The 10,011-nt window shown below is 33.6% G+C and overlaps 1 protein-coding gene across 1 annotated transcript; it reads left to right on the plus strand.

Annotated features, from left to right (window-relative positions):
- The first annotated feature begins 2,189 nt into the window (after positions 1–2,189).
- On the plus strand, positions 2,190–8,576 carry LOC137822189 (membrane protein of ER body-like protein). The gene is made up of 10 exons (XM_068627090.1): positions 2,190–2,677; positions 2,971–3,120; positions 4,095–4,734; positions 4,935–5,104; positions 5,488–5,778; positions 6,266–6,373; positions 6,649–7,020; positions 7,192–7,413; positions 7,775–7,836; positions 7,991–8,576. Exons 1-10 carry the CDS (start codon positions 2,254–2,256, stop codon positions 8,456–8,458), a joined length of 2,907 nt encoding a protein of 968 aa, XP_068483191.1. The 5' UTR covers positions 2,190–2,253; the 3' UTR covers positions 8,459–8,576.
- Positions 8,577–10,011: the final 1,435 nt, after the last annotated feature.

Consider the following 10,011-nt stretch of genomic DNA (forward strand, 5'->3'; position numbering starts at 1 on the left):
ATTTACAAAAGTATCACTTCACATTTTCTTACAATAAAACTCTATAAATTGTCCTAAACTCAACTTAAAATCATTTTTTATGTTAGTTGATGTCACAACCCATTAAAAAGTAGCTTTCTAAGTTAAACTTATATCAACTGACATACAAAAGTTTAGGTATAATTATATTTTTTATTCTTATATTGATTAATATTCAATTTACTAATGGTTTTAAAAAAATCAATTTGGTATATATTTTTTTAAAATATACAATTTAGTCTCTTCTATTAAATTTTCACCAACAAAGTTAACTTTTGAAGATGTACCACACAATGTGGAACAGCAGTGCATAGCTCCATGTGTTATTACATAAGAACCTTAAGCCTCACTCCATTTGCATCACCCTCATTGTAACAACCCTACCCCTCTACACCGTTGATGTAGCCCTCGTCGTCGTGTCGTCGATGCAACCCTTGTCGTTGACATCAACCTCCGTTGCCTCGGTCTTCGCATCCTCTGTCGCACGCACATACTTTGTCCAACCTCTTTGATACGGGATATCCCCTTGCTGCTGCCACGAGATGAACGACTGCCACTCAAAACTTTATTGATAACTATCTTTTTTAATCTTTCCTTCTATTGAATGTTTTATGATACCCTCAAAATCAATCTCATAATGTTATTAAATACCCTCAATATTTCCAGAAGCTCCTTCAGCAACCTCTCAATGACGATCTTGCAACTGGAAAGCGAGGAATTGTGGAGATTGTGAATTCAAATTGCAACCAAAAACCAAAAAGGAGGATATAAGAAAGAAGAAAATGAAAAGGTGAATCTGAGGGAAGAGTTTTTAAAAAATGAAGATCATAATTGTTTTTGACTCTTATACAAGATATGATAAATAATGAAGAAGCAATCATTGTTGAGAAAGTGGTTGTGGAAGGAAGATGAAAAGACTCTAACGGAAGCAAAGACACGTGTGCATAACAGTGTCATTCACATTTACCACATCATCAACCTTGATAAAAATTTAATAAAATGGACCAAATTACATACATTTTAAAAAACCTTAAGACTAAATTAATTTTTTTAAAAACCATTATAATAAATTAAATAGTACCTTGTACCAAGAGTTTATCTTATTTACAATAAATATTGTTACGGTACATTCTTCAAGTTACCACCATAAAATATGGGAAAAAAATATTATCATGATAAAACATACATTAATCAATTTAAAATTAATATTCATTTATTAATTTTTTTCACGCTTTTTTATTTTTATCATATAAATTTATATAGCTCTTGTTTCTTCTAATACATTATTATTTTTATTAATATATTTTCATATTTTTTAAACTACTCGGAAAAATATATTTCAATATTTAATAATTTCACTTGTATTATTTTAAAATTACGATTTTAATGTAATAATTTTAATTTTAATTTATAGTAATTAATTTCATATATAATTTTTAATTTAATTCATTATTGAAAACACAATAATAAAAAAAATTACTATTATTATTTTTATTCACTATTAATTAAATATTTTTTGTTTTAAAAAAAATAGAAAATCATGTTAGAATTCAGTTTTCCTACCTCTTAAAGTCTCTTTGGTCTGTTTCGCTGGTGCATCCTAATCGCTGTCAGCCATAGCAGCACAAAAGACAAAAACAAAATTTCATCAACTATTTTGGATTTGTTACGCGTGCATCTCATTCTTCTTTCTTCGTAAGAACACACCATAAAAAAATTATAGTTTTTAAAAATTCTGATAAGGTTTTCTAGTTGTTTTTAAAAATTTGATGAAAAGGAGATAAATAATTTAATAAAGAAATTCAGAAAAAATCCGACAAGAATTTGGTTCCTCAAGATACCTCTTCAGTATAGACAACCTTAATTATTTCACATTGCAAATCTAGTTACCAAAGAACCAAAATTTCAACGGGAATATCTGGTAAATAATATTGAGACAGGTTATTTACAGATTTTTTTTATATAGGTTTATTGCAAAGAAAAAATCTTTAAAATGGTCATATGAATTTTGACAGGAATTTAACTGTTTATATACCAAAATTTGAAAATAGCCAATTTGCTTGTGCATATGCATAAGATTAGTGTGTGCTAATGAGTGGACTGCTTTTATCTACAGCGACGTGATAGTTGTTGAGCATGTTAAATACAACCTTCACATCTTTCAAAAAAGTAAAAACTGTCTTGTTTTCTCTTCCTTTTTTTTTTCTTCTGCTCCTTCTGAACAAGCCAGCTTCAATGGAGCAAGTGTACTATCACTGTGCAGGGAGGGAGGATGAAGAGGAAGAAGAAGAAGAAGAACTGCAAGATGATGCAGTTTTGAGAGGAAGACAATCCCTGCAACATGTAAAAAATGGTAGTATTACCACTGCTGAAGCACCTTCCTTTTTTTCTTTAGTGGGAGAACAACCTCTTCCTCAGAAGGAGGAAGTGCTTGATACTCACAAAGAACACAAAGAGCAACCTGCTCAAAAGGTTGAAGAAACAAATAATGTTGTTGCTGAAAATGGCAATAACTTTAACGATGATAGTGAAAGAGTTGGGATTGGAATCATACCTGAGATTGTAGAAAAAGCCATAAATGGGGAGGCTATAAGCAGTGGTACCATAAATGTTGATGCATCACAGCATAAGAATAGTGTTTATTTTGACAAACAACAAGGTAACGTGTTATCTTTCTTGTGCTTCTTTTTATTCCACAACAGCAAGGTTTGTGGACCTCAATGTATCCCGTTTACTTTCTATAACTTGTCTCAAAAATAAAAACTTTTTAGCTAGGGCATTCTTCACTATAGGAGAGTTAACTATATTTTACCAAATAATATGAAGAATGTTATACTCCTGGGGGGCACACCTTGGACTTAAATAATCTTCCTTTTCTCTAATTTCTGGAATTAATTTTTGCCATTCCGATTTTGGTAATAGTAAGCATATCATCATTTTCTATGCGTGAAGGAATGTGGAAATGTCACCACTGCGCATGGACCAAGCAATTTGACAGTCCTTGGAATTTGCGGCGTGGGAATCTTAATGGCTACTCTGACTTGCTCATGAATGTTAAAACTATGATTCAACATGGACCATGTTTTGTGTGTGAAACTAAAGGTCAGTAGGTGCCAAGATTTCTAAGGCACATATTAGCAGTTAGCTCTGATCCTTGTTACTTTATAGTCTTCTCCAATTCCAATGGCATGGACTCTCCTTATTGACTTGGAGAGACTATGGACTTTACCTTGCAGCAGCAAATTTTTCTCGTGAAATTTTGCTAGTTACGCCACTTAATTTTTGACTAGTTGGGTTTAAAGGGCTTGTATAGTTGTTGGAATGTCTACATGAACCATGCCCCATCTTTGTTCAGATGTTCTCTAAGTGCAAGTTTTGACTTGGTTTTGGAGTTTGCTTAAACTTATGGTTAGAAAGATTCTTTCAAAAGTATTCTCTTGGTCAATACAACTCCAACCATGGTTTCATAGTCTGTACTAAGTTTGGGTAAAGGAGGAGGATTGTGATAGGCTTTTCATAGCTTATCTAATGCTCGGTGATATAGTCTTAAACCTGGCCAAATGGCATGCGTGATCTATATAGTAACTTCACCTGATAATGGAACAAGTTTGTTATTGCTATTCTTTGGGTCAATGCACTCAGTGGTGCTTGTTAATCATCGTAACTTTGGACATTTATCCAGTTATTTGTGTATTCCTCTTTTGGGTTAAAAGTTTAGTAGAAATATATAGAAAATCGGCTCAATCTATCATGAGGTATCCCATACTTGAACTCATTTATGATCTCTATAGTTATGTTCTAATACACTTTAGGAGTTACAAAAGCATGAGTGGAATTCATTGCAAACAAGTTAGGTTACAAAATTTTATAGTTTTTAATAAACTTCAGCTAATGATAAATAGTGTGTTAAGGAATAAGTACTCAACATTTCTCCTAGTTATATAATGCTAAGACAGTAACATTTCTCCTAGTTATATAATGCTAAGACAGTAACATTTCTCCTAGTTATATAATGCTAAGAAAGTAACATGTGTGGCAATTTGGTATTGAAATGATTGTTTGTGGCATGCATGCAGGCAACAATTTTGATGGTGCAAAATCTGCTCTTCCAAAAATTCTTGGAGAGGAAGACTCTGGTATACTGGTCGGAAATTCCGACATTCAGTGTAGTCCATGCAATGGAGTCAACAACATGGAAATTGTTGATGAAAAAGTACCTTCCTCCGGAGCAGAGTTACCTTTACCGAATTCATCTGAAATACAGGCTGCTGCAACTGTAGAGATTTTTGGTGATGAAAGCAGTGCAAAAACATATCCTAACTTGACAGAAGAAATTGACCAGCAACTGAAAGAATTTGATGTTGAGGCAGTGTTGGCAAAACAAGAGACACATGATTTGTTTTGTCCTAATTGTAAGTCTTGTATTACTAAAAGAGTGATTCTCAGAAAGAGAAAAAGGACTACTCATATTCCTAACTTAGACACTAAAGCAAAACGTGACAAGTCAGCCATTGAGGTGGTTGATAGTTCTGTAGATCAAAGCAACCAAGGTGATCATGCAATTGTAACACCTGATGATGTAGGTAGAGTAGAGCCACCTGCTGATAATTATGAGCCCGAAAGAGAACCAGAAGTATTCAGATGTTTATCATGCTTCAGCTTCTTTATTCCTATGAGTAAGTTGAACACATTTCCTGTGCAAAATATAACAATATGGTCTTAGATTTTCAGTTTTATTTATTTTATTGATTTTCTGGTTTAAATATTCCATTGCTAGATATCTAGTTAGGAATATTGTAACATAGCATTCACATGTTTTGGGAGATGGTTAAGGATTAAAGGTTATCATCCTAATACTTATGGTGCTTATGTAATGATCATCTATTTGTGCTAAAAAAATCTAGTTACTTTGGCAGGAAACAGATTCAAACTGTTCCAAGTTTTGGTGGTAAGCCTGAAACTTCACAAAAACTTCCAGTTATACCTGCATCCAATGTGGAGAATCCTTCAATTGTTGCAGCTTCCAATTTAAATTGGTTCTTCACTCTGGTTACTTCAATTAAGGGAAGGAGAACTAGTGCCCAAGGTAATTAATAATAATAGTAATAAACAATTACTACTAGTTGGAGTCACTTTCACAGTGATGCTTTCACAAACATAGGACCCGCCCAGGTATTATTTATTATCGTTGTCATTTTTTAAGGTATTTTTACAATGGAACATTGGGAAAATTCTTTGACACAATCTTGATTTAATTTTAATTTGTTGTTTGTTTAAACGTGATAATCATGCTTGCAATAGTTATTTTCAGGAAGCAAAAATATAAAACCTGCAATTTCTTATTCCTCTACATTCCCTGGGCCAACTTTCCCTTTTTCTCCAGTGGAAGATACGTGAACTGACAAATTTGTAGTAATGAGATCTTTCTGCTTTCAATTGAAAGCCTGTTTTCTTGACATCTTGGTGTAGGTGATGCTTCTATTGAAGAATCTAGAACAGATCCCGCTTCAATTGAAGATTCTAGAATTGATAATCCAGAAATTCCACTTGCTAATACACCTATAAGCCATGGAGGAGTAAATTCTTCGATTCCCTCAATAGTGAAGTCAGTTGTAAAGATTGAATCGTGGATAGAAAAAGGCAAGAAATCCAATGCGGCACTGCAGAATAAGCCATTGGTTGAACAGAGTGATTCCCGCACACAAAGTTCTAGTGATGTGGAAGACAAAAGTCGTGATTCAGTGGTTGCGATAAAGACAGGTATGCTTCAAATTTAGTGATGACACTATTCCTTGATTTTGTTTTCACCTTGTAGCTTGTGAGGATAGAATTTTTCATTAACACTTTAAAAATTAAATAAATTTCTCTATAGATTAAAATTAAGTTATGAATAAACTAATTTGTTTGAAGCTCTTTCAAATTAGCTTTTTCAAAGGATATTTTTTAACTTGTGAATTAGTCAATTTTATCTTATAGAGAAATTCATTTCACCTTTCTTATAATTTTCAACTTAAAATAGTATTGTCCAACTCTGCGTGATGAATTTGGCACATAACAAAGCTTTTTGGAGAGGTATTTCCTTAGTCATACACAGGTTTCACTGTCATATGGTCAATCTTTGAAGACCATTAGTCATAAATGAAGCATTATGATTATGATATATATGAGTAATTTTTCTCTATTTTGGTGGAATATTATAAATTCCAAAACCTGCAAATTATCCTATTCAATTATGTTATGCGTGCAGATACTGATGCTGATATTGCCAAGCGTGATAGTGTTTTATTAGCAACTGTTGCTACTACTGAAAATGTGAGAGAGAAAAGTCGTGATCCGGTGGATGTGATAAAGATAGGTATATTTAAAATTTAAGATGACAATTCCTTGGTTTTGTTATGATTTTTTTTGTCTTTTTAACAAAGAATTATGTTGTCTATCTATTCCTGATGAAATTGACAACATAAGTAAAGCTATCTGTTTGGAGAGGTAATTCCTTAGTGATACAGTTTCTAAAGTCACAGGCTCAATCTTTGAAGGCCTGTTATAAATGAAGCAGTATAGTTATGAAACATTATAAAATTCCAAACCTGCAAAATTGTCTTTTGGTTGCATGTTGAATTGTGCGTGTAGATGTTATTGCAGATATATCCAAGCCTGATAGTGTTTTAGTAGCAACTGTTGCTACCACTAAAGAGCTTTTTAATGCTGAGAAACCTGCAAAAGATGCCATTCTAAAACCATATGAAGGGTCTCCAATCTTTGACAAGACACAGAAAGACGTAGAAAATCCACTGGAGATGGCTCAGGATAGTTATTCCTCTTTGATGAAAGAAACACAATCACCAGATCAATCATTTGGCAGTGAAGTAGTTGCAAATGATGTAGCTAGAGACAAACACAATTTCAGAGTAAATGGCTCGATTCCATCAATTCAAGATTTTAAGGAAGTGCATACGGGTATTGAAGGGGGAATAAAACCTTATGTTGCAAAAGAAAAGGAAGGTATGAAGACGAATGAACTCAAGTTAATAATCATTAAACAATAATTCTGACTCCCTTATCTTTTCTTTCAGTTCGTTCTTCTCATAAGAAATGTTAGGATTTTGTGTGTGTGTAAATAACCATAACTATGATTATGATGTTGTTAGTAATGTGAAGTTTTTGTTGAGGCAGAAGCATTTGAAACCTCAACGTTCCAGGCAGCATACGTTCCAACTGAAGGAGCTATTGTGTCAGAAACACATACTGAAATCGATATTGGAGAGCAACCAGGGGCTGAAATTGGTGAGCACCAAGAGTGGGAAATGCTTAAAAGCATTGTGTACGGTGGTTTAGTTGAATCAATCACTAGTCTTGGGGTTGTGTCATCTGCTGCTTCTTCTGGTGCTGCTCCATGTAAGTGCTTCCATCTCTCTCTTACTGGGGGAGGGTTGATGGTCAATTCATTACATAATATAGTTATCTCTATATGTGTGAATTCTTTCCTTCTTAATCTTATTTTGAGTTGTGTGGTGATGCTAAAGTGCTTACAAATAAATTAATATTCATGTTTTATGTTTAAATAAACTAGATGCATCTTATGTCCTTAGATTTGCTCATGGTAAATGAAGCAAGTTTATTTAAGAGGGACTCTGCTGTTTTCCAGGTTTTATGAGATGGGGATCTGAAATTCTAGAATTGTTATTTTATATTTTAAAATTGATATTTAGATTGGTAAGAATGTGTAACTTTTGTTTTTCTTTTATGGCTATTGTAGTGAATATTATAGCATTGGGTTTGGCGAATATCATCGGTGGACTTTTTGTCATTGGCCATAATGTGAGTGGCCTTCCATTTGTTGCTTATTTACAGTTCTATTGGTTAAAGCTCACTTCTTTCTTTTCTATATTTGATGTGTACTGCATAGTATTGTTTATATGACAGTGCATGGCTGCATGATGTTAATGTCATAACTCTTTTCTTCTTTTCCCAGCTCATTGATTTGAAAAATGGTCATTCTGGAGGGAATCCACTACAAATGAATACACAACAAGATCGATATCAAGAACTACTTGGCCGTAGAGAAAACTTCACACTTCATGCTTTTCTAGCTGTTTTATCATTCTTAATTTTTGGTTCTGTCCCACTTGGTGTCTACGGCTTCTTTATTTCTAAGAACTACTATGGTGAAGGTAATATTGCAGCTGTGACAGCCACTTCTGTTGTGTGCATCATTCTTCTTGCTATGGGAAAAGCTTACACCAGTAGACCACCCAAATCCTATTTCAGAACAGTGCTGCATTATGTTAGCTTGGCACTTGCAACCTCGGGAATCTCTTACATAGCAGGTGATCTAGTTAAGGATCTCCTAGAGAAAATCAGTGGCTCGGAATCTGGTAATGTTCTTGCCATGCCCTTCTCAGACACAACAAGAATGGAACCAGCGTGGATGTCTTATTGAAGCTTGTATTTAAAGGCTCCTCCTGCTGCTGCTGTTTCTGCTTCTAGCCCAATAAGGATGTTGAAAATATGTGGTATAGCATGTTAGAGTTCAAAGCAACCTTCTCATTTTTTCTTGTTTTCTTGGATTCTTTGTTAACACGTCAAGGAAAACACTTTCTTTTTGGATTTTTTATTTTTTCAGAAGAGTAGCTAAAAAGTTGTTTAAAAAAACTGAGAATGAGTACTTCGTTTGTGGAATGGTTATGAAAAAAATAGTTTAATAATGGTTTATAATTTTAATCAACTTTAATACTTCGTTTATTATTAATTAATTAGAGAAAGGAGAATGTGAAAAAGCTTGCTGAAAAATAACTCTTGCCTACAAATATAAGAATAGGAAAATAAGATGCATGGTAATATTATTTAATTCATGGATAAAATTAAAAAGAATTGAAAAAAAAGTAAGTGAAACGCATTCCCAACACTTTTTCATATTCAAATTTCTAGGGGTGGCAAAGCGGCCAGCCCACCCCGCATTGGCCCGCCCCGTGCTTGGCCCGCAAAAATGCGGGTTGGGTTAGCTCGCCCCGCAAAGTTATTGCGGGCTAGAATTCTCAACCCGCCCCGCATAAGAGCTGGCCCGCGGGTTTGTGGGCCAGCCCACGTTCTTTTTTTCTTTTTTATTTTTAAATTAAATATTTTTATTTTTTTTTACATTTTGTTTTTAAAAAATTGTCAAATTAAACCTATATATTTGTACTATCAAACCTAAATTCTTTTTCTTCCTTTTCAAACCTAATCAAACATCAAAACATTAAGATAAATATCAAATATCACTATTCTTCCACTTCCAAAACATTAAAAATACCTAATTCCAAAACATTAAGCATAAACATTAAACATAAACATAAACATTAATTCAAAAACATTAAACATAAACATTATTGACGCGATTGTTTTGTGTTTCTTTCTTTAAAATTTTGTGAAAACCTAATTGCGTTACCTTGCTGCTAAGTGTCAATTCTTTTTTCTTGTGGGTTAGTGGGTCAGCCCGCCCCGCCCCGCTGCTGACCCGCACGGGTTACGGACTAATACGGGGCGGGCTAATGCGGGTTAGCGGGTGAAAAGGTCAGTCCACCCACATTTTTTATCAGCGGGCTGCGGGTCGGCCTGCACGGCCGCCCCACTTTGCCATCCCTACAAATTTCTAACACATTTACGATTTTGTTACCACTTTTCAGCACCTTTCGTTCTCAAATTCAAAAAAGTGAATCTACTTCTATCCAAACCCTGATCATGGTTCCAAATTACTTACGTACTACAGCCTGTATGTAATATCAATAATTACTTCAACTTGTACTATTGCTTTGATTTTTCTTTTAATTATCAAGCCTTCTTATGTTTTAATTTTAATTAATTAAAATATACTAGCTTAACAATTAAATAAATCAATTGAGGCGTAATCATTTCAACATTTTTTTCTTCATTTTCCTTTAAATCAAATTTTTTTAAATAGTCTTCAACTAAGATATTTTTAGTCATTTATACTTAATTCAATCTTGACATCTCCTT

This window comes from Phaseolus vulgaris, chromosome 9 (assembly GCF_000499845.2).
Source record: "Phaseolus vulgaris cultivar G19833 chromosome 9, P. vulgaris v2.0, whole genome shotgun sequence".
NCBI lineage: Eukaryota > Viridiplantae > Streptophyta > Magnoliopsida > Fabales > Fabaceae > Phaseolus > Phaseolus vulgaris.